This window comes from Pristiophorus japonicus, chromosome 15, assembly GCF_044704955.1.
Source record: "Pristiophorus japonicus isolate sPriJap1 chromosome 15, sPriJap1.hap1, whole genome shotgun sequence".
NCBI classification, from domain to species: domain Eukaryota; kingdom Metazoa; phylum Chordata; class Chondrichthyes; family Pristiophoridae; genus Pristiophorus; species Pristiophorus japonicus.
This window is the reverse complement of record NC_091991.1, coordinates 93424681-93450378: the sequence shown is the minus strand read 5'-3', so window position 1 is coordinate 93450378 and position 25698 is coordinate 93424681. Positions and strand designations below refer to the sequence as shown.

The following is a 25698-nucleotide window of genomic DNA, read 5'->3' as shown; positions in this document are numbered from 1 at the left end:
GGTGTAACTTGTGATGGGGAAGGCAATCTAGACATAGCATCAGCATTACTGTGATCAGCTGATCATCTGTATTCAATATCATATGTATACGCAGACAAAATCAAGGCCCATCTCTGCATTCGGGCTGCAGCTAATGTTGGAACTGGGGACTTTCGATGGAGGATTGCTGACAGGGGCTTATGGTCCATTACGATGGTAAACTTACAACCCTACAAGTATTTATGAAACTTCTTGACTCCAAACATTAATGCCAAAGCTTCCCTTTCGATTTGCGCATAATTACTCTCACTGGCGTGAAGCAAAAGCAATTGGTCTCTCCTCCCCACGACGTGATACATGAGAGATCACTGCCCCAACTCCATACGGAGAGGTATCATATGCTAGCTGAACTAACATGGTGCTCTCTACCAATTGGCTTTCACACTCCTTAAATGCCGCGTCGCATTCTTCTGACCACTTCCAATGGACCTGTTTTTTCACTAGTTCATTCAGTGGATGTAACACTGCAGCCAAATTTGGTAGAAACTTCCCATAATAGTTAAAAACAAAATGATCGAAGTTCAGTGACATTCTTGGAAATGGATGCATTTCTGATTGCATCCAGCTTTCCCTTGGTTGGATGCAAACATCTTTGTCTACTCTGTGCCCTAAGTATTCCACTGAGTTTTGAAATAACTCACATTGCGAGCAGTCACTCGGACTCTGTGCTTCTCTAGCCGTTTGATGACTTCATTCAATATGTTATGAATTTGCCTGTTTGGTGCTGAAATTAGTATGTCATCTAAATAACATACTACACCTTCAATACCTTGTAAAATCTGGTTCATCACCCCTTGGAATATGGCGGGGGTGGAAGACACTCCAAATGGTAGCCTATTAAATTGATATAGGCAAGATGAGTATTTATAGTCAAGCATGACTTGGACTCCTCATCTAGTTCAAGTTGTAAATACGCATTTGTAAGATCCAACTTTGAGAAAATCTGACCACCTGTCAGTGTTGTGAATAAATCTTCTACATTTGGCAATGTATTGGGGAGATTACCCTCTAGAACCTGGTTTATGGTTACTTAATAATCACCACACAACCTTACCATCGGACTTAGGTACAACAACAATGGGTGTAGCTTAATTATATAGAGATAATGTTCTCAGTCTCTAGTCTTTTGAGTTCTTGCTCAACTTTCTCCTTGGGTGCATATGGTACAGGACGTGGCTTGCAGTAAACCGATCTAGCGTCCTTCTGTACCCTTACACTCGCCTTGAAGCCTTGGATCAGACTGCCTGTTTTACAGAAAACCTTCAGATACTTATTTATTACATCATCCATTGATGCAAATCTCATTTCAACATGAAAGATCTCACTCCAATCCAGCTTCAGTGATCCCAACCAATTTCTTCCTGGTAAGGCAGGCTTGTCTCCTGTCACTACTAAGAGATGCAAGCTCTGAAATTGATCCTTACCACAGGAATGTTCTCTCCCGAGTAGCCTCGCAGCTCTGTCTTAGATTTCTCCAATGGGAAATCACGCAATTTGTCGCTGTATAGCGATTCCGGTTATCATCATCATTATAGGCTGCCCTTCAATTCGAGGATGACTTGCTTCTACGCCAATGAAGGACATAATATTCCAGATCCCGAACTACATTTTGAAGGATGGAAGATGCCTGTACATTGATTTTTTTTAACGTGTGGTGGCCGTTGCACACCAGCCAGCACACGGGCTTGACAGAGCTAGGTCTTGGTCCAGTTGCAAGGATTACCCAAGACGACTGGAGACCATCTCTGCTGCAGAACAGCGTGGCAGCCCTGACCTGTGAGAGACAATCAACGATTCCGGTACTACACTCATGGATGCATCAGTGTTGATTTCCACGGGTATCTTGGTTCCTGCACCATCTGCATGGATGATACTTTTCGAATCACTATTCGATACCTTCATGCTCCTGATGACATGTATCTCCTTGTCCTGTTGTTTTTCTTCCATGCTATGTAGCCTCTGGGGATTTCTACTGATAGCCTTGAAAGTTGGTTTACTCTTCAGTCGGCATGCCTTCGCTAGATGCCCAGTTTTCCTGCAGAAGAAACACTCTGCCTTCACATATGGACAACTTTGAGCGATGTGTTGTCCCAGGCACCGATAGCATGATTTCAATGTTCTGTCACCATTGCCAGATGCTGAGGCCTTGGGGCCCAACTGCCTTTTTCTTTTAACCTGCAGGCGATTTACCTCGGTTATCTGACAACTGTAAATGGTACGAAATTCTCGGAAATATTGGTCGGCCATGTCCATCGACATAGCTGTCTGACAAGCTAAATCAAAAGTCAAGTTAGGAGTTGTCAATAACTTTCTTCTGATCGCATCATTTTTCATCCCACAAAGTGGTCATGCAATGCTCGGTCCTGAAAGTTTCCGAAATTACAGCAAATAGATAGCTTTTTTAATGCTACAATGTACCCACTGATACTTTCGTCAATTAACTGATCTTGTATTCCGAAACATAGAAACATTAAAAAAAGGTGCAGGAGTAGGCCATTCGGCCCTTCGAGCTGCACCGCCATTCAATAAGATCATGGCTGATAATTCACCTCAGTACCCCTTTCCTGCTTTCTCTCCATACCCCTTGATCCCTTTAGCCATAAGGGCCATATCTAACTCCCTCTTGAATATATCCAATGAACTGGCATCAATAACTCTCTGCGGTAGGGAATTCCACAGGTTAACAACTCTCTGAGTGAAGAAGTTTCTCCTCATCTCAGTCCTAAATGGCTTACCCCTTATCCTTAGACTGTGTCCTCTGGTTCTGGACTTCCCCAACATCGGGAACATTCTTCCTGCATCTAACCTGTCCAGTCCTGTCAGAATTGTATATGTTTCTATGAGATCCCCTCTCATCTTTCTAAACTCCAGTGAATATAAGCCTAGTCGTTCCAGTCTCTCCTCATATGTCAGTCCTGCCATCCCGGGAATCAGTCTGGTGAACCTTCGCTGCACTCCCTCAATAGCAAGAACGTCCTTCCGCAGATTAGGAGACCAAAACTGAACACAATATTCCAGGTGAGGCCTCGCTAAGGCCCTGTACAACTGCAGTAAGACCTCCCTGCTCCTATACTCAAATCCCCTAGCTATGAAGGCCAACATACTATTTGCCTTCTTCACCATCTGCTGTACCTACATGCCAACTTTCAATGACTGATGTACCATGATCCCCAGATCTTGTTGCACCTCCCCTTTTCCTAATCTGCTGCCATTCAGATAATATTCTGCCTTCGTGTTTTTGCCACCAAAGTGGATAACCTCACATTTATCCACATTATACTGCATCTGCCATGCGTTTGCCCACTCACCTAACCTGTCCAAGTCACCCTGCAGCCACTTAGCTTCCTCCTCACAGCTCACACCGCCACCCAGCTTAGTGTCATCTGCAAACTTGGAGATATTACACTCAATTCCTTCATCTAAATCTTTGATGTATATTGTAAATAGCTGGGGTCCCAGCACTGAGCCCTGTGGCACCCCACTCGTCATTTCCTGCCATTCTGAAAAGGACCCATTTAATCCCAAATCTCTGCTTCCTGTCTGCCAACCAGTTCTCTATCCACGTCAGTACATTACCCCCAATACCATGTGCTTTAATTTTGCACACACCAATCTCTTATGTAGGATCTTGTCAAAAGCCTTTTGAAAGTCCAAATACACCACATCCACTGGTTGTCCCTTGTCCACTTGATCAGTTACATTCTCAAAAAATTCTAGAAGATTTGTCAAGCATGATTTCCCTTTCATAAATCCATGTTGACTTGGACCGATCCCGTCACTGTTTTCCAAATGCGCTGCTATTTCATCTTTAATAATTGATTCCAACATTTTCCCCACTTCTGATGTCAGGCTAACCGGTCTATAATTACCCATTTTCTCTTCCCCTCCTGTCTTGAAAAGTGGTGTTACATTAGCTACCCTCCAGTCCATAGGAACTGATCCAGAGTCGATAACTTTCAGCAATTTCCAGGAGCTCAGGACTGTAATGCAACTTCGTTAGAATCTGCTTAAATGATGTGTCCTTTGGCTTGACAGGAACAAGCACATTTTTCACGGTTTCATACACCTCAGGCCCTGCTTCAGTTAAGAAAATAGCCCGTCTCCTTTCCAACACTACCCAGTTACAGTTTTCATCATTGGGGACTTCGATGATACTATTCACGGTAAAAAACATTTCTAGCCACTCCACATACACTGCAAAACTTTCATTGTCGCGTTGAAACCCCCGCAAGTGCCTTATTATACCCATCGGCGCAGCCATCTGGACTTTGGCAGTTCAGACACATGTGCTTGCAATTTACCTTGGATTTTTAGCTGTTAATCAAAACAAAGAAGCTCTCAAAGTCTCTCTGTCAGTTGGCTGAATCATCCACCAACAAAAATTTCAGCTAGGTTATCCAGAAATCCTATCCTTCATTGCCAATGTGATAACTTCTGTACGACCTCACAAACACACAGGCTTTAAGATGGCTGATAACTTCAGGATCCTATCGGTTGACCTGTTCCCTCTTTATTGTTGTAAACAACAATGGCGGCATTACCACAGTAGTCTACTGGGTGGAGCTATATATATTACAGCGGACACTTAAGATGTACGGGTGTCTCTAACATCCAGCTTCACTCGGGGACAAATGGGGGGAAGTCTCTCCCTCAACACCTCCATATTTCTGGCAGGGGACATAAAGGGCATAGTACTAGCAGGCCTCACTCCCCAGATAATTGGCACTTTGCACCCCCATGGCAGGAGAATTTGTTTAGGTAACAAAAATATCTGACAGAACCCAGTGACTGGCAGATGAAATGTGGGTAAGTGATGAAAAGGCAAAACACCCCAAACCCCTATTTGCTGGCTGGCAAAGTGCAGGTGGAGACTTTCCACTTTAGAGCACTCTCTCCTCAGAGGACCATTGACACACCTCAGGGAGGAAGCGGAGCAAGAGGGCTTCAGAGCACAGCTGACCAATACTGCCACAGGCAATTTGAGCGCCATGGAGCTCGTTAGCCGTAAGTGTCCATGCAGCGGACGGCCTGCTGACCTATAGCCTGTCTTGCTGACTCTGTGTAGTCACTGCTGGATAGGTGCACATCTGCCAGTAAAGGTGGGTACAAGTGTACCAGCATCTAGGTGCAATTTGCCTCTGATGTAGCCTAACCCATCTGGTGTTCTTCCATTGATCTGCCTTTTTTTTTCCTCCAAAAAAGATGGCTGGTGAAGTAGAGTTGGCGCAGAACATGGTGCTTATAAGAACATAAGAAATAGGTGCAGGAGTCGGCCATTTAGCCCCTCGAACCTGCTCCACCATTCAATAAGATCATGGCTGATCTGATCTTGGGCTCAGCTCCACTTCCCTGCCCGCTCCCCATAACCCTTGACTCCCTTATCGCTCAAAAATCTGTCTATCTCCACCTTAAATATAGTCAATGACCCAGCCTCCACAGCTCTCTGGGGCAAAGAATTCCAAAGATTTATGACTTTCTAAGAGAAGAAATTCCTCCTCATCTCAGTTTTAAATGGGTGACCCCTTATTCTGAAACTATGACCTTTAGCTCCGGATTCCCCCGTGAGGGGAAACATTCTCTCTGCATCTACCCTGTCAAACCCCTTCAGTATCTTATATGTTTCAATATGTTCATCTTTCATTCTTCTAAACTCCAATGGTTATAGGCCCAACCTGCTCAACCTTTCTTCATAAGTCAACACCTTCATCTCAGGAATCAACCAAGTGAACCTTCTTTGAACTGCCTCCAATGCAAGTATATCCCTCCTTAAATATGGAGACCAAAACTGTACGCAGTACTCCAGGTGTGGCCTCACCAATACCCTGTACAGTTGTAGCAGGACTTCCCTGCTTTTATACTCCATCCCCCTTGCAACTTTCCATTTGCCTTCCTGATTACTTGCTGTACCTCCTAACTTTTTGCGTTTCATGCACAAGGACCCCCAGGTCCCTCTGTACTGCTGCATTTTGTAATCTCTCTCCATTTAAATTATAATTTTCTTTTTTATTTTCCTGCCAAAGTGGATAACCTCACACTTTCCCACATTATACTCCATTTGCAAAATGTTTGCCCACTCACTTAGCCTGTCTATATCCCTTTGCAGGTTATTTGTGTCCTCCTCACAACTTGCTTTCCCACCCATCTTTGTATCATCAGCAAACTTGGCTACATTACACTCGGTCCCTTCATCCAAGTAATTAATATAGTTGTAAATAGTTGAGGCCCCAGCACCAACCCCTGCGGCACCTTACCAATTACCATTTGCCAACCAGAAAATAACCCATTTATCCCAACTCTCTGTTTTCTGTTAGTTAGCCAATCCACTATCCATGCCGTGAGCTCTTATCTTGTGCAGTAACCTTTTATGTGGCACCTTATCGAATGTCTTCTGAAAATCCAAATACACCACATCCACTGGTTCCCCCTTATCCATTCTGCTCCTTACATCCTCAAAGAACTCCAACAAATTTGTCAAACGTGATTTCCCTTTCATAAAACCATGCTGACTCTGCTTGACTGTATTATCCTTTTCCAAATGTCCTGTTACTGTTTCCTTAATAATGGACTCCAGCATTTTCCCAACAACAGATGTTAGGCTAACTGGTCTATAGTTTCCTGCTTTCTGACTCCCTCCTTTTTTATATAGGGGTGTTACATTTGCGGTTTTCCAATCTGCTGGGACCTCTCCAGAATCCAGGGAATTTTGGTAGATTACAACCAATGCATCCACTATCTCTGCTGCCACTTGTTTTAAGACTCTAGGATGCAGGACTTCAGGCACAGGGAACATGTCCACCTTTAGTTCTATCATTTTACTGAGGACTTTTTCTTTAGTGATAATAATTGTATTAAGTTCCTCCCTCCCTATAGCCCCTTGATTATCAATTATTGGGATGTTTTTAATGTCTTCTGCCATAAAGACCAATTCAAAATATTTGTTCATAGTCTCTGCCATTTCTCTGTTCCCCATTATTAATTCCCCAGTCTCATCCTCTAAGGGACCAACATTTACTTTAGCTTGCATGCAGGCCTGCTTTCTACTTCAGAAATACAGCAAGCCTGGATGGACGTGGAGAAAGAAGACTTGTGGGTGCAGTTCACCATTGCTGCCAACCACAGGCATCTTTGCTACCATCAGGCAAAACCATCGCCCTGTTTGCAGGCTGTAAGGGATATGTGCAAAGTGAGTCTCCATCCCAGGCTGTGGGCCCATAGCAAAAAGTAAACCGGCAATCTCATCCAGAGGGGTCACTAGGTGTTTGGCGTGTGTCGCATTGGTGCTTTTCTGAGATTGGGGCTGAGATAAGTTGTCGGATGAAGGTAGGGGGTGTTTGACTGTACCTATCCCATTCTGTACCTTTGGCCTTTGGCCGCCTGAGGAAAAGAGTGTTTGAAGATCAGGCCCTCAAGTCTACCACCAAGCTCATGGTCTACAGGGCTGTAATAATACCTGCCCTCCTGTATAGTTCAGGGACATGGACCATTTACAGCAGACACCTCAAGTCGCTGGGGATATATCACCAACGATGTCTCCGCAAGATCCAGCAAATCCCCTGGGAGGTCAGATGCACCAACATCAGTGTCCTCACCCAAGCTAACATCCCCAACATCGAAGCATTGACCACACTCGATCAACTTCGCTGGGCAGGCCACATAATTCGCATGCCAGACACGAGACTCCGTAAGCAATTGCTCTATGCGGAGCTCCTTCATGGTAAATGAGCCAAAGGTGGGCAGCGGAAACGTTATAAGGACACCCTCAAAGCCTCCCTGGTAAAGTGCGACATCACCACTGACACCTGGGAGACTCTGGCAAAGACCGCCCGAGGTGGAGAAAGTGCATCCAGGAGGGCGTTGAGCTCTTCGAATCTCAACGCTGCGAGCGTGAAGAGGTCAGGCGCAGGCAGCGGAAGGAGTGTGTGATAAATCAGTGTCACCCCACCCTTCCCTCGACAAAAGTCTGTCCCACCTGTGACAGGGTCTGTGGCTCTTGTGTTAGATTGTTCAGCCACCAAAGGACTCACTTTAGGAGTGGAAGCAAGTCTTCTTCGATTCCAAGGGACTGCCTATGATGATAACCCCATTCTGTACCGGCACTGCAAGTGCTCATTGAGACAAAGTGGAGGGACCTATACACTATAGCTAACCGGAAGGGGGAGTAAAAACCGAAAATGCTGGAAATCTCAGCAGGTCAGGCAGCATCTGTGGAGAGAGAAACAGAGTTAACGTTTCGGGTCGATGACCCTTCGTCAGAACTGATTCTTAAGAAGCACTGAAAGGGGGAGGGGAAGACAGAACAAAAGGGAAGGTCTGTGATAGGGTGGAAGGCAGGAGAGATCAGAGAGGCAAAAGGGATGATGGGCCGAATTGAAATGGTAATTTCAAGAGTTAGAAAAACATTAGTCAAGATAGGGTGTGAATGGCAGGATAATGACCAGCTGCCATTGGAGACAAGGAGAAATTCCCCCAGGGAGGGGGGAAGAAAGCCAAAGATTGGTAGCAGTTACGCTCTGAAATTGTTGAACTCGATGTTCAGTCCGGAAGGCTGTAAAGTGCCGACTCGAAAGATGAGATGCTTTTCCTCGAGCTTTGTTGGAACAGTGTAGGAGGCCGAGGACGGAGCGGTCAGAGTGGGAATGGAGCGGAGAATTAAAGTGACAGGCGACCGGAAGCTCAGGGTCACGCTCACGGACTGAACGGAGGTATTCCGCAAAGCGGTCACCTAATCTGAAGGGGGAGTACTTGACGCTGATAGTGACTGCCTGAAATGGACCATATTTCCCAGCATTAACACGTCTTAATAAGCATCAAATTGACAAAGAAAAAATAAACAAGGGTCAATCTTTTCCCAGAGGTTATGTTTGTGAACTTTTAACTTTCTTTCAGTTCAAGTGTTGTGGAGTGTCGAGTTACAAAGACTGGTCCAAGAATATGTACTTCAGCTGTGTAGAAGCCAACCCCAGCCTCGAACAGTGTGGAGTGCCATTTTCCTGCTGCGTGACGGACACTGAAGAGGTGAGGCAGAGCTGCCTTGTACTGGCCAAGGAAAAGTTTACTTTCTTTTCAAGCACTGAGTTTTATTTAAGGTGGTAGGACTGTGAAGAAGAGGAATTTAGAATTTTCATGCAACATTATAAGAAGCGGGGCAAGAGCTGATCATACACAGGTACAGAAAGTAATCAACATGGCTAATGGAATGTTGTCCTTTATCTCAGGGGGGCTGGAATACAAAGGAGAGGAAGTTATGCTGCAGTTGTACAGAGCCAGGTCAGACCCCATCTGGAGCACTGCGTTCAGTTCTGGGCACTGTACCTCAGGAAGGGCGTATTGGCCTTGGAGGGGTATAGCGCAAATTCGCCAGAATAATACAGGAGCTTAATGGGTTCGATAATGAGGACTGGTTGCATAATCTTGGCTTGTATTCCCTCGAGTATAGAAGAGTCAGGCTGATTTAATCAAGGTCTTTAAAATGATAAAGGGATTCAATAGTGTAGAGACAGAGAAACTATATTTCCTCTGGTGGAGGAATCAAGAACAAAGCGACATCATCTTAACATTTGAGCCATGCTGTTCAGGAGTGAAATCAGGAAACACCTTATCACAAACAGGGTGGTAGAAATCTGGAACTTTCTCTCCCAAAAGGCTGCTGATACTGGGGGACAATTGGACTGAGATCAATAGATTTCTGTTGGGTAAGGGCATCAAGGGATAGGCAGCGAAGGTGGAGAAATGAAGTTGATGGACAGATCAGCTGTGATCTAATTGAATGGTAGAACAAGCTCAAGGGGCTTAATGGCTGATTCATGTTCCTCCCCACTTTTGTCCTGCCCTACTCAAAGCATTGACTCGGGCTATTTAATGCCCTCCAGTATTTAGCCCAAGTGCCCTTTCTTCATAGAAAGAAGCTCACTTATTGGGGGGGTAGATTTAACACACCCACCCCCACCTGGCGGAAATTACATGGGGGAGATGTTAAAATGGAGTGGGCGGCTTACCCACTCTGTTCCGGTGCTGATCTGGCTGATTTTAAATTGCCGGCAGTAAGTAACCCACTTTTTAAATATTCGGGCCGGGCTCCGATGACATCATTGCAACTCGAGTGCTATTTAACCTGAGTCCTGAACAGGAGAACATTGCTGGCTTCCCTACCAGACCAAATCTGCCGGGAACAGGAGCCAGCGCCAGAGGAGGCCAAAAGTAATAGAAACATAGAAACATAGAAAATAGGTGCAGGAGCAGGCCATTCAGCCCTTCTAGCCTGCACCGCCATTCAATGAGTTCATGGCTGAACATGAAATTTCAGTACCCACTTCCTGCTTTCACGCCATACCCCTTGATCCCCCGAGTAGTAAGGACTTCATCTAACTCCCTTTTGAATATATTTAGTGAATTGGCCTCAACTACTTCCTGTGGTAGAGAATTCCACAGGTTCACCACTCTCTGGGTGAAGAAGTTTCTCCTTATCTCGGTCCTAAATAGCTTACCCCTTATCCTTAGACTGTGACCCCTGGTTCTGGACTTCCGCAACATTGGCAACATTCTTCCTGCATCCAACCTGTCCAAACCCGTCAGAATTTTAAACGTTTCTATGAGGTCCCCTCTCACTCTTCTGAACTCCAGTGAATACAAGCCCAGTTGATCCAGTCTTTCTTGATAGGTCAGTCCCACCATCCCGGGAATCAGTCTGGTGAATCTTCGCTGCACTCCCTCAATAGCAAGAATGTCCTTCCTCAAGTTAGGAGACCAAAACTGTACACAATACTCCAGGTGTGGCCTCACCAAGGCCCTGTACAACTGTAGCAACACCTCCCTGCCCCTGTACTCAAATCCCCTCGCTATGAAGGCCAACATGCCAATTGCTTTCTTAACCGCCTGCTGTACCTGCATGCCAACCTTCGATGACTGATGTACCATGACACCCAGGTCTCGTTGCACCTTCCCTTTTCCTAATCTGTCACCATTCAGATAATAGTCTGTCTCTCTGTTTTTACCACCAAAGTGGATAACCTCACATTTATCCACATTATACTTCATCTGCCACGCATTTGCCCACTCACCTAACCTATCCAAGTCACTCTGTAGCCTCATAGCATCCTCCTCGCAGCTCACACTGCCACCCAACTTAGTGTCATCCGCAAATTTGGAGATACTACATTTAATCCCCTCGTCTAAATCATTAATGTACAATGTAAACAGCTGGAGCCCCAGCACAGAACCCTGCGGTACCCCACTAGTCACTGCCTGCCATTCCGAAAAGTACCCATTTACTCCTACTCTTTGCTTCCTGTCTGACAACCAGTTCTCAATCCACGTCAGCACACTACCCCCAATCCCATGTGCTTTAACTTTGCACATTAATCTCCTGTGTGGGACCTTGTCGAAAGCCTTCTGAAAGTCCAAATATACCACATCAACTGGTACTCCTTTGTCCACTTTATTGGAAACATCCTCAAAAAATTCCAGAAGATTTGTCAAGCATGATCTCCCTTTCACAAATCCATGCTGACTTGGACCTATCATGTCACCATTTTCCAAATGCGCTGCTATGACATCCTTAATAATTGATTCCATCATTTTACCCACTACTGAGGTCAGGCTGACCGGTCTATAATTCCCTGCTTTCTCTCTCCCTCCTTTTTTAAAAAGTGGGGTTACATTGGCTACCCTCCACTCCATAGGAACTGATCCAGAGTCAATGGAATGTTGGAAAATGACTGTCAATGCATCCGCTATTTCCAAGGCCACCTCCTTAAGTACTCTGGGATGCAGTCCATCAGGCCCTGGGGATTTATCGGCCTTCAATCCCATCAATTTCCCCAACACAATTTCCCGACTAATAAAGATTTCCCTCAGTTCCTCCTCCTTAATAGACCCTTTGACCACTTTTATATCCGGAAGGTTGTTTGTGTCCTCCTTAGTGAATACTGAACCAAAGTACTTGTTCAATTGGTCTGCCATTTCTTTGTTCCCCGTTATGACTTCCCCTGATTCTGACTGCAGGGGACCTACGTTTGTCTTCACCAACCTTTTTCTCTTTACATACCTATAGAAACTTTTGCAATCCGCCTTAATGTTCCCTGCAAGCTTCTTCTCGTACTCCATTTTCCCTGCCCTAATCAAACGCTTTGTCCTCCTCTGCTGAGTTCTAAATTTCTCCCAGTCCCCAGGTTCGCTGCTATTTCTGGCCAATTTGTATGCCATTTCCTTGGCTTTAATACTATCCCTGATTTCCCTTGATAGCCACGGTTGAGCCACCTTCCCTTTTTTATTTTTACGCCAGACAGGAATGTACAATTGTTGTAATTCATCCATGTGGTCTCTAAATGTCTGCCATTGCCCATCCACAGTCAACACCTTAAGTATCATTAGCCAATCTATCTTAGCCAATTCATGCCTCATACCTTCAAAGTTACCCTTCTTTAAGTTCTGGACCATGGTCTCTGAATTAACTGTTTCATTCTCCATCATAATGCAGAATTCCACCATATTATGGTCACTCTTCCCCAAGGGGCCTCGCACAATGAGATTGCTAATTAATCCTCTCTCATTACACAACACCCAGTCTAAGATGGCCTCCCCCCTAGTTGGTTCCTCGACATATTGGTCTAGAAAACCATCCCTTATGCATTCCAGGAAATCCTCCTCCACCGTATTGCTTCCAGTTTGGCTAGCCCAATCTATGTGCATATTAAAGTCACCCATTATAACTGCTGCACCTTTATTGCATGCACTCCTAATTTCCTGTTTGATGCCCTCCCCAACATCACTACTACTGTTTGGAGGTCTGTACACAAGTAGCATGTTTTTAAAATGTTTTTAAGGTTCCTTGTGGGCCAGAAATTCTCCTCCGGGCACCACAAGGAAACCTTGGGCCTCCCCTGCCCAGTTAATGACTTTAATGACTGCTGCTCACTATGGAGCCCTTGATAGATACAAAAGAAAGAATAAGAAGAAAGAAAGACATGGCAAGGGGGGCGGTGGTGGCGAAAGTGCCCCGTTCCCCAATTGGGGACAGTACCCTTCCGGGGGCCGGAACATTTATCGGCGATACAGAATTGGGCCTACCGCCCCTCACAGCAAGCTGAGCGCTGTCTCCGTGCTCCGCTTTCTGTGGGGGCAATGCCAGGGCGGTAGTGCGGCGCCTAGCGCTGGCACACTACAATACCCCCACCTTCCATTAAAGGGACGGGCCGCTGCGCACTCTGCATGGCCCTTTGGTGGCCACCACTGGACCACTAGGGCAGCGTGAGACCGGGCCAGCAGCCCGGCACCCAAGACGGAGTGCGGGGCTGCACAATGGCAGCCCGAGAGTCGGCCAACAAACAAATATGGCAGCCCAGGGCGCTGCGGGCCGTGCCTTTAAACAGCGTCCCGGGAGCTGGTATTCGTCAGCCTCGCGCCCTGCGTTGATATCCACCTGTGCAGCCTCGCGGCCTGCAGGGACATTTCCCCTGCAGGACGTTAAGGGGTTGGTGCGGGTTTGCTGTGCATTAATTCATCGGCAGTTATGCGCCGGCTCGAGGCAATTTCCCGGGAGGCGGTAGCGCCCTCCCTCCCCAGGTAAAAATTGCCTTGCGCCCCCTGGAGGTGCTAACGGGGTTATAAAAAAGGGGCGATTTCACTCCCTTGCATTTCTGTAGTGCCTTTCATGACCTGAGGACATCCCACAGTGCTTTACAGCCAATTAAGTATTTTTTTGAAGTGTAGTCACTGTTGTAATGTAGGAAATGTGGCAGAAAATTTACACACAGCAAGCTCCCACAAACAGCAATGATATAATGACCAGATAATGTATTTTTTTTAAGGAGTTGGTTGAGGGATAAATATTGGCCAGGACATCGGGAGCCAGGGCTCGCTGCTATATGGGGTGAGGCCTTTACTTGCTAGACCATCGTGCAGCAGTCTGACCTTTTGTGATATCCATTTTTCATGGAATGAACTACATTATATTTCACAAACTTTTACGAGGCGGCATGATCCACACGGTGAATAGGTCGTGCTTCCTCCCACAGGTACTGAATACCATGTGTGGGTACAAGACTCAGTCGCTGAAACCTTGGACAGCTCGGAAACAAATCTACACTGATGGGTGTTTGGACAAGATTGTCAAATGGGGACAACAGAACCTGTTACTGATTGGTGGAGTAAGCCTCGGTCTGTTCTTGCTGGAGGTGCGTGTCACTCGTTCTATTTTATCAATATTACTGTCGTCATTGATCCTCTGAGCGTGCTGCTAATACATCGGGCCTGTCTCCCAAGCTGGAGATGGGGAAACCACCCTGTATTCCCACTGCTTATAGTTATTCATGGTCTTCTCTTTCAGCAAGCCTCACTGTGTTGAAATCAAGAACATTCACTACTCTAGTTAACTTTTTCAATATGGTGCGACGCCTCACCTCCCTGTCTTCCCTTCCTCCAAAAATCTTCCAACTGTTTAAACCCAGCTTGGCATCACCGAGTCATTGCTTGTTGGTCCTACATGTTCCAGCATTGCTGCAGCCTTGGTTTTCCAATTTAAAAAGAATCAATACCACTCGATTAAATCTATAAAGGAATAAATTTTATTTTCGGTCAAAGGACAAAGCAGCAGTTTGGCGACAAGAACACGCTGAGTGACAGGAGTCCCCTATGGGGTGGGTCACCAGCCCTCACCATGTGCAATAAAGAACAACTGGATGCAGTCAGCCAGGCAAACCTCGAATGTGTTATGCTGCAGCTTTCCTAATAGCTTTGTGGATTGGGTTGGAGCTACACGGGCATGAAAGGTTCCCGATTCAATCCTTGGGGGTAAATCTTCTCGGGCCCTCTCCCACTTTCTGAAACCCGGTTTAGAGCTGCGAAGATACAAGGGCATTGACCTCCATGGTTTGTACTGAGTTCGCTGATCTGAGCTGAACTCCAGTGCTATAATCTTTGCATTAGTGGTTGATTCCTGCCTGTCCAAACCCTGCTGGAAGAGTACGTTGGCGCTGAATAAGGACAGGGTTAGGCACCTGGCTTTCAGCAGGGGTGGGGGGGATGTAGTTATTTGAAACTCAAGGCAGCACAAGTGTATGGGCCAGATCCAGAGGGTGGGTTGCCAGTTAAAGAGGAGATTAACGCAATAGTAAGGAAGGACATTAGCCTGGATGATGTGGAATCTGTATGGGTAGAGCTGCGGAACACCAAAGGGCAGAAAACACTAGTGGGAGTTGTGTACAGACCACCAAACAGTAGTAGTGAGGTTGGGGATGGCATCAAACAGGAAATTAGGGATGCGTGCAATAAAGGTACAGCAGTTATCATGGGTGACTTTAATCTACATATTGATTGGGCTAACCAAACTGGTAGCAATACGGTGGAGGAGGATTTCCTGGAGTGTATAAGGGATGGTTTTCTAGATCAATATGTCGAGGAATCAACTAGAGAGCTGGCCATCCTAGACTGGATGTTGTGTAATGAGAGAGGATTAATTAGCAATCTTGTTGTGCGAGGCCCCTTGGGGAAGAGTGACCATAATATGGTAGAATTCTTCCTTAAGATGGAGAGTGACAGTGTTAATTCAGTGACTAGGATCCTGAACTTAAGGAAAGGTAACTTTGATGGTATGAGACGTGAATTGGCTAGGATAGACTGGCGAATGATACTTAAAGGGTTGACAGTGGATAGGCAATGGCAGACATTTAAAGATCATATGGATGAACTTCAACAATTGTACATCCCTGTCTGATGTAAAAATAAAATGGGGAAGGTGGCTCAACCGTGGCTAACAAGGGAAATTAGGGATAGTGTTAAATCCAAGGAAGAGGCATATAAATTGGCTAGAAAAAGCAGCAAACCTGAGGACTGGGAGAATTTTGTAATACAGCAGAGGAAGACAAAGAGTTTAATTAGGAGGTGGAAAATAGAGTATGAGAGTAAGCTTGCAGGGAGCATAAAAACTGACTGCAAAAGCTTCTATAGATATGTGCAGAGAAAAAGATTAGTGAACACAAATGTAGGTCCCTTGCAGTCAGAATCAGGTGAATTTATAATGGGGAACAAAGAAATGGCAGATCAATGAACAAATACTTTGGTCCTGTCTTCACGAAGGAAGACACAAATAACCTTCCAGAAATACTAGGGGACCGAGGGTCTAGCGAGAAGGAGGAACTGAAGGAAATCCTTATTAGTCAGGAAATTGTGTTAGAGAAATTGATGGGATTGAAGGCCGATAAATCTCCAGGGCCTGATACTCTGCATCCCAGAGTACTTAAGGAACTGGCCCTAGAAATAGTGGATGCATTGGTGGTCATTTTCCAACATTCTATAGACTCTGGATCAGTTCCTATGGATTGGAGGATAGCTAATGAAATCCCATTTTTTAAAAAAGGAGAGAGAGAGAAAACTGAATTATAGACTGGTTAGCCTGACATCATAATGGGAAAATGTTGGAATCAATTACTAAAGATGTAATAGCATCACATTTGGAAAGCAGTGACCGGATCAGTCCAAGTCAGCATGGATTTATGAAAGGGAAATCATGCTTGACAAACCTTCTAGAATTTTTTGAGGATGTAACTAGTAGAGTGGACAAGAGAGAACCAGTGGATGTGGTGTATTTGGACTTTCAAAAGGCCTTTGACAAGGTTACATACAAGAGATTAGTGTGCAAAATTAAAGTACATGGTATTGGAGGTAATGTATTGATGTGGATAGAGAACTGGTTGGCAGACAGGAAGCAAAGAGTAGGAATAAACAGGTCCTTTTCAGAATGAAAGGCAGTGATTAGTGGGGTACCATAAGGTTAGGTGCTGGGACCCCAGCTATTTACAATATACATTAATGATTTAGATGAAGAAATTGAATATAATATCTCCAAGTTTGCAGATTGCAAATAAGCTGGATGGCAGGGTGAGCTGTGAGGAGGATGCTAAGAGGCTGCAGGGTGACTTGGACAGGTTAGGTGAGTGGGCAAATGCATGGCAGATACAGTATAATGTAGATAAATGTGAAATTATCCACTTTGGTGGCAAAAACAGGAAGCAGAATATTATCTAAATAGTGACAGATTAGGAAAAGGGGAGGTGCAACGAGACTTGGGTGTTCTGGTACATCAGTCATTGAAAGTTGGCATGCAGGTACAGCAGGCAGTGAAGAAGGCAAATGGCATGTTGGCCTTCATAGCGAGAGGATTTGAGTATATGAGCAGGGAGGTCTTACTGCAGTTGTACAGGGCCTTGATGGGGCCACACCTTGAATATTGTGTACAGTTTTTGTTAGGTATGACTAGATACTGTGAGCTCAAAGTGAAGTGTGACCTTAGTCTTTTATTGCAGGCCTCCAAAGTGCCTCTCCAGCCTGTGAGGCCTCCTTAAGTACAGGTGGCTACACAAGGTATTTACATATATAACAACACTCCTCCCCCCGTCCCCGCCAAGTCAATAGTGTAACTATTTACAAGGTGAGTAGATCTGGGGCCTTTCTTTCCCTGGTTGATCGTCTCGGTGCAAATGCTGGTTTTGGTGAATCATTTGTTGGGCCCTCACTGGGCTGCTGTGCAGCTGGCTTTGCTAGGCTGCCTGGTGAATCCTGCTGGGCTGCTGCGGGTGATGGGTTCTGCTTCGTGGTCAACCGCGGTGTCGGTTGCCACTGGTGTGTGTGTTGGGGGGTCAAAGAAGGTAGGATGCAATGTGGGTTGCTCAGGATAGTCCGTGAATCTGAGTTTGATTTGGTCCGAGTGTTTCCGGTGGATGAGTCCATTTGAAAGTTTAGCCCGAAACATCCTACTCCCCTCTTTGGCCACAACAGTGCCGGGAAGCCACTTGGGACCTTGTCCATAGTTCAGCGCAAATACAGGGTCATTGACTTCAATCTCGCGTGACACATCTGCGCTATCATGATATGTGCTTTGTTGAAGCAGCCTGCTCTCTACCTGTTCATGTAGATCAGGGTGGACTAACGAGAGCCTTGCCTTAAGTGCCCTTTTCATGAGCAGTTCAGCAGGTGGAATCCCAGTGAGCGAGTGGGGTCTCATGCGGTAGCTAAGCAGGACTCGGGATAGGCGAGTCTGCAGTGAGCCTTCAGTTACCCTCTTCAAGCTCTGCTTAATGGTTTGCACTGCTCTCTCTGCCTGACCATTGGATGCTGGTATGAATGGGGCAGATGCAACAAGTTTGATCCCATTACGGGTCATGAACTCTTTGAACTCGGCACTGGTGAAACATGGCCCGTTGTTGCTCACAAGCACATCAGACAGCCCGTGCGTGGCAAACATGGCCCTCAGGCTTTCAGTGGTGGCAGCGGATGTGCTTGCCGACATTATCTCACATTCAATCCATTTGGATTACGCATCTACAACCACTAGGAACATTTTACCCAAAAACGGGCCTGCATAGTCGACATGGACCCTGGACCACGGTTTGGAGGGCCAAGACCATAAACTTAGTGGCGCCTCCCCGGGTGTATTGCTTAACTGCAAGCATGTATTACATTTATGCACGCAGGACTCTAAGTCCGCATCGATAGCAGGCCACCACACGTGGGATCTGGCTATCGCTTTCATCATTACAATGCCTGGGTGAGTACTGTGGAGATCACTGATGAAAGTGTCCCCAGCCCTTCTTGGGGACCACTACCCGATTACCCCATAGAAGGTAGTCTACCTGTATAGACATTTCATCTTTGCCCCACTGGTATGGCTTTATCTCTTCATGCATTTCCACTGGGACACTGGACTAGCTCCCGTGAAGCACACAATTTCTTACTAGGGACAGTAAGGGGTCCTGGCTCATCCAGGTTCTAATCTGTCGGGCTGTGACGGGTGATTGCTCACTCTCGAATGCTTCCATTACCATGACTAAATCTGTGGGCTGCGCCATCCCCGTGGTCGTCAATGGCAGCCTACTGAGAACATCGGCACAGTTTTCTGTGCCTGGCCTGTGGCGGATGGCGTAGTTGTATACGGACAATGTGAGCGCCCATCTCTGGATGCAGGCCAATGCATTCGTATTTATCTTCTTACTTTTGGAATAAAAGGATATCAGTGGCTTATGGTCAGTTTCCAATTCAAATTTTAGCCCAAACAGATATTGATGCATTTTCTTTATCCCATAAACACACGCTAACGCTTCTTTTTCAATCATCCTGTAGGCTCTCTCAGCTTTAGACAGACTTCTGGATGCATAAGCAACCAGTTGCAATTTCCCAGATTCATTAGCTTGTTGCAATACACACCCGACCCCGTACGACGACGCATCACATGCTAGTACTAAACGCTTACATGAATCATACAACACAAGCAATTTGTTTGAGCATAACAATTTTCTAGCTTTTACAAAGGCATTTTCTTGGCTTTTACCCCATACCCATTCATCTCCTTTACGTAGTAAGACATGCAGTGGTTCTAACAGTGTGCTGAGACCCGGTAAGAAGTTACCAAAGTAGTTCAGGAGTCCTAGAAATGACCACAGCTCCGTCACGTTCTGTGGCCTCGGTGCGTTCTCGATTGCCTCCGTCTTCGACTCGGTGGGCCTGATGCCGTCCGCCGCGATTCTTCTCCCCAGGAACTCCACTTCAGGCACCAGGAAAACGCACTTCAAGCGTTTTAACCTGAGCCCCACACGGTTGAGTCGAATAAGAACCTCCTCCAGGTTCTGCAGGTGCTCGACTGTGTCACGACCTGTAACCAAGATGTCGTACTGGAAGACCACGGGACCGACTTCAGTAAGCTTTCCATGTTTCTCTGGAATATCGCCGCGGCTGATCGAATCGCAAAAGGATATCTGTTGTAAATGAAGAGACCTTTGTGTGTGATGATGCAGGTGAGGCCCTTTGATGGTTCCTCCAGCTTCTGCATCATGTAGGCCGACGTCAAGTCCAGCTTCGTGAACGTCTTTCCTCCCGCCAGCATCGCAAAAAGATTGTCTGCTTTTGGTAGTGGGTATTGATCCTGCAGGGAGAAACGATTGATAGTTACTTTGTAATCACCACAGATTCTGACGATGCCGTCTCGCTTGAGGACTGGAAAAATCGGACTGGCCCACTCGTTGAATTCGATTGGCGAAATGATGCTCTCTCGTTGCAGCCGGTTCAGCTTGATCTCCACCGTCTCTCTCATCATGTACAGTACTGCTCTCGCTTTGTGATGGATGGGTCGCGCCCCCGGAATTAGTTGGATCTGCACTTTTGCTCCTTGGAACTTCCCAATGCCTGGTTCAAACAGCGAGGGGAACTTGTTTAAGACCTGGGCACACGAAGTGTCGTCAGTGGGCGAGAGCACTCAGACGTTGTCCCAGTTCCAGCATATCTTTCACAGCCAGCTCCTGCCGAGCAGCATGGGTCTATTGCCCAGTACCACCCAGAGTGGTAGCTTGTGCACCGCTCCATCGTAGGAGACCTTTACAGTAGCACTGCCGATTACGGGAATCAGTTCCTTTGTGTAAGTTCTCAGTTTATTGTGAATGGGAGTCAGGACTGGCCTTGAGGCCTTGCTGCACCACAATTTATCGAAAGTCTTTTTGCTCAGAATGGACTGGCTAGTGCCCGTGTCCAGCTCCATTGACACCGGGAGTCCATTTAATTCAACCTTCAGCATTATCGGGAGACACTTTGTGGCAAATTTCTGCACCCCATATACCTCTGCCTCCTTGGTCTGAGGCTCTGGTTCATCGTGATCCGCCGTGGACCTGTCCTCCTCTGCAACATAGTGGTTTGCAGGATTAGCAGGGTTTGCAGCTTGCCTGCACATGCGTTGGAGGTGTCCCATTGTTCCACAGCCCTTGCAAACGTACACTTTGAAGCGGCATAAATGGAAACGATGATCACCCCCGCAGCGCCAACGAGGTGTTAATGGCCTTGCATTCATCACCCTTGATGGTGGACTCTGAGACATCTACGGACGTGCAGCTGCAGGCATGTGGGGACTGCCCAGTACATTGCGATTTGAAAACATCATTACTTGTAGCAGCACTCGTGTGCTGAGAGATTTACTTAGTATTGTCACTGGTGGCAATGAACGCCTGCGCTATCGCTATGGCTTTTTCTCAAGGTTGGGGTCTCTACAGTCAAAAGTTTGCGAAGTATCACTTCATGGCCAATGTCAAGTACGAAGAAATCCCTGAGCATGTGCTCCAAATGTCCTTCAAATTCGCAATGTTCTGCAAGGCGTCTCAGCTCGGCGTCATAGCTCGCCACTTTCTGGCCTTCAGACCTTTTGTAGGTGTAAAACTGGTAGCTCGCCATCAGAACGCTTTCCTTTGGGTTCAGATGCTCCCGGACCAGTGTGCACAAATCATCGTACAATTTCTATGTGGGTTTCGCTGGAACAAGCAGATTTTTCATGAGGCCATAAGTTGGTGCCCCGCAGACGGTGAGGAGAATCACCCTTCATTTGGCAACGTTCGCTTCTCCTTCCAGCTCGTTGGCCACAAAATATTGGTCGAGTAGCTCCACGAAGGTTTCCCAATCCTCTCCCTCCGAAAATTTCTCCAGGATGCCCACTGTTCTCTGCATCATTGGGTTCATCTTCTGTATCTCGTCGCCAGTTGTTATGTATGTATAAAGAGTCTGACTCGATACTGTGAGCTTAAAGTAAAGTGTGACCTGAGTCTTTTATTGCAGCTCTCCAGAGTGCCTCTCCAACCTGTAAGGCCTCCTTAAGTACAGGTGCTCCCAAGGGATTGTAGGATCCCTTGGGACTCCAGGGGATGAGCCTTCTGATGGCTGCACAAGGTATTTACAGGTTTACATATATAACAGTTTTGGTCTCCTAATCTGAGGAAGGACATTCTTGTTATTGAGGGAGTGCAGACTGATTCCCGGGATAGCAGGACTGACATATGAAGAAAGACTGGATCGACTAGGCTTATATTCACTGGAATTTAGAAGAATGAGAGGAGATCTCATAAAAACATATAAAATTCTGATGGGATTGGACAGGTTAGATGCAGGAAGAATGTTCTGATGTTGGGGAAGTCCAGAACCAGGGGTCACAGTCTAAGGATAAGGGGTAAGCCATTTAGGACCGAGATGAGGGGAAACTTCTTCACTCAGAAAATTGTGAACCTTTGGAATTCTCTACCACAGAAAGTTATTGAGGCCAGTTCGTTAGATATATTCAAAAGGGAGTTAGATGTTGCCCTAATGGCTAAAGGGATCAAGGGTATGGAGAGAAAGCAGGAATAGGGTAGTGAAGTTGCATGATCAGCCATGATCATATTGAATGGTGGTGCAGGCTGGAAGGGCTGAATGGCCCACTCCTGCACCTATTTTCTATGTTTCTATGTTTCCTGCCTGCCATTGTCCGTATGTACGTAGGCTGAACCGGGGTGTCGACACATGGTCAAATAGCCCCTCACCGCTCACCACAGACCCAATACATAAAGGATGTCACTTGGCACCTGCTGCCCATGGAACCTTACCCAACAGAACCAAGCTTCTACAGGAGAAAAGCCTAACAATTATTGTTACGTTCCCGCAAACTCTTGTTTTTTCTTCATTTTCAGATTTTGATGATCTCTCTTACGGTTGCGTTACTCAGCCAAATCCGTTCCATCAAGAAGCGAATCGTTGAGCAGACGGCCGCACATTGACCTCTGCTCCCAGAGCCAGAGCCAACCCATCCTTCTGCTTTATGGAAGGGGCAAGAGCTGTTCTCCATATCCATTCACTGCCTTCCTTCCGACTGCACTGAACCTTCACCACGCCTCACTTGATAGATGCCAAGAACAGAGAGAATCCAACTGGACGACAGGGAATCCCTCCGAGATCACCACCACTGGGGATAATAGGGAAATATTTTTTCTTTTCTAATTTGCCCTGGTCAGCTGCGGAACTCCTGCTGGAGTGTGGTTCCATGGATGACCACAGCCCTTCAGTAACTCTCAAATGGCCATCCTTCGCGTACTCACTACAGAAAGGTTCAGTAGGCTATTTTATCATGGCAGGGGAGGGGGACAGACAAATCACCCTAATCCTGTTGCCACTCAATGCCCACACACCAGTAAATTCACAGAATAGTGAGTAAGAGCAGGAACCTTGGCTGACTTTTCCTCTCACTATTTATGGCACCGAGGCCAACTATAATACCCGTCCTGTTGCCCCAGGTGTAAGCAACAGGTCACATCTGGGATCTTCTGGTCTGTATGGCCCTGTGCTATACTGGGGGAGTTTGCAATTCATTGTAAATACAAGAGACACTGCAAACAACACAATACGAAATGTTTTGTTATCTATATAGAATATTAAGATGCTATGTAGCACCCATTTTCTGTCCATCTCACTTCAAAACAAAACGAGGGAATTCTCCAGGAACACAAAGTACCAGAGCCAGAATATTCACAGCTCCGTAATTAACCTCTGTATGAACTCACCCGTGTTTAATTTACAGTAATTAACCTCTGTAAGTCCTCACCCAGTGTTTACTTAACAGTAATTAACCTCTGTATGAACTCACCCAGTGTTTAATTAACAGTAATTAACCTCTGTATGACCTCACCCAGTGCTTACTTAACAGTAATTGACCTTTGTATGGACTCACCCAGTGTTTACTTAACAGTAATTAAACTTTGTAGCCTTAAAGGGACATGCACCTCTACAGTGCATCAGAAGAATGATTTACTCGTCGAGAATATCCTTGGGATTAACCTGATCAGCGCTGTAACTTTGCCAGTCTATTGCCGGAAACTTCGCTTACATGATCTATTTGTAAGTTACAGCGGTCGATGGGGAGAAGCGTGGGGAAGTTCCCGACGACTATGTTTTACACAAAATTATTCTGTGGTTGTAGGATTGCGGCATCACAAGAGCAGCCCCTGCACCCATTTTCTACTGGGCAACAATTCTCTGGTCGGCTACAATTGATGCCCTCGAGCACTTGTGCTCATTTTGAACCTTAGCCACTTTAAGGCCACAGATATGTGGGGTTTTGATAGAGTAAATAGGGAGATACTGTTACCACTGGCAGGACGGTCGGTAACCAGAAGTCACAGAGTTAAAGTAATTGGCAAAAGAACCAGAGGGGAAATGAGGAGAATTCTTTTACTCAGCGAGTGGTAATGATCGGGAACACGCTGCCTGAAAGGGTGGTGGAAGCAGATTCAATAGTAACTTTCAGAAGGATATTGGATAAATGGGCTGAAATGGCCTCCTGCCGTGTTGTAAATTTCTATGATTCTATGAAATGCTTGAAGTGGAAAAAACATTTGCAGGACTATAGGGAAAGAGTGGGGGAGAGGGACTAATTGGATCGCTCTTTCAAAGAGCCAGCACAGGCACGGTGGGCCGAATGGCCTCCTGCTGTGCTGTACGATACTATGATTTGATGCAACATTATTTACGTGAACAATTTAGCACGATCCGATGGGACTTTCTCTGAGTTTACTGCTTCCTTCTTGCCTGCCCATTTGGAAGTAAAGCTTGGAAGGCTCAATGATAAAGCTTTTACAGGGGGACATGTTTTGTATGTTTGTTGCAGTGTTTACATTACCTTTTTAAACAACGTGTTGCTTTGATTAGAAATTTTAATCGAATTTTTGAAATGTTTCTTTTTTTTAAATGGAGAAAATACATTTTGGGACCTTTTCTTTTTGATTTTTAAACAACACTTGTTTTTAAGTGTCTGAAAAACAGTATTTCATGGCTGAGTTGGTGCAGGATGAAGGAAGGTGTAGTGTATTTGCTTCATGGGTTCTTTGCTTAAGAATTCATAGCAACACATTGCTATTCAGAACTAGTTGGTTTATTAGCAAAGGTTTAACAATCACACTGCACATTACCAGTTCATCCACCAGGCTCACAACCACCTGCCTCATCATGGATCCCCAAAACCCAACTGGCTGGGGTTTTATTGAGTTCTGTGAACATCGCGCGACTGGCTAAGCCACTCACAACTCAACAGCTCCATAACTATTTTGATAGAAAGTAAAATCAAGTGCTCCCTTTTGGTAAGGGCACTAGAACCCACAAATTAACAAATTAAACTTTAACTGCAAGTTAAATCAAATTAAAATGTTGTTCCCTGTGGAAATGATGCACTCTAGTCCCTCCGGTGCCCACTGTTGTACAGCTTTCTTGCTCGTTTCACTTCGTTGCTTTAAACATCGAATTACACACTCACACAGTTGTAGTAAAGGCCGGATCAGGTCTTTTATTCAGACATTCATACTAAACGAACCAATTATGAAAGCTACTGAGACACTTCACAAAGTGTTGGAAATCTGCTTGTTCTAATTTCTGCTTGTAACAGACGCACCATCCGCGTTTCCAGTGTCTAATGTGCATGTCTCAAACAACCAGTTCCATCTCTTTTACCTAAAAAGCCTTTGAACTCTTGTTTCCTTGCATAGTACATACAAATAATTAACATGCAGATGATGTAGACTCAAATGGCATTGTCCTGAAATCATGACTAATTGCTTTCTGAATTACTGTACACAAACCAGATTGTTTCCTCGCATAGTAACAAATGATACATTCAAATACTTAACATACAGACGATGTCATGAATGACTGCACAAACCAGGTGATCGGCAGAGGAGTTTCTTTGATTCCATGCATAGATCGCATCGATGATACATACAAATAGTTAACATACTGATAAATGACCAGCCACTATTATCTCGAAATCAAGTCGTACTGCTTCAATCGACTCCCACCATGAAGTACTGTAAACACACAGGTGATCAGATAGACACATTCGAT

General features: G+C 45.7%; 1 protein-coding gene across 3 annotated transcripts in view; it reads left to right on the top strand.

Annotated features, from left to right (window-relative positions):
• Positions 1–24064, top strand: part of LOC139280904 (tetraspanin-33) — a 119940-nt gene extending 95876 nt beyond the window's left edge. For all 3 annotated transcript variants that reach the window (XM_070900711.1, XM_070900709.1, XM_070900710.1), the window contains 3 exons: positions 8926–9054; positions 14052–14210; positions 22503–24064. In XM_070900711.1, coding sequence (XP_070756812.1) covers positions 8926–9054; positions 14052–14210; positions 22503–22589 — 375 coding nt within the window. In that variant the 3' untranslated portion in view covers positions 22590–24064. The remainder of the gene's footprint in view (positions 1–8925; positions 9055–14051; positions 14211–22502) is intronic.
• The last annotated feature ends 1634 nt before the right edge of the window (positions 24065–25698 follow it).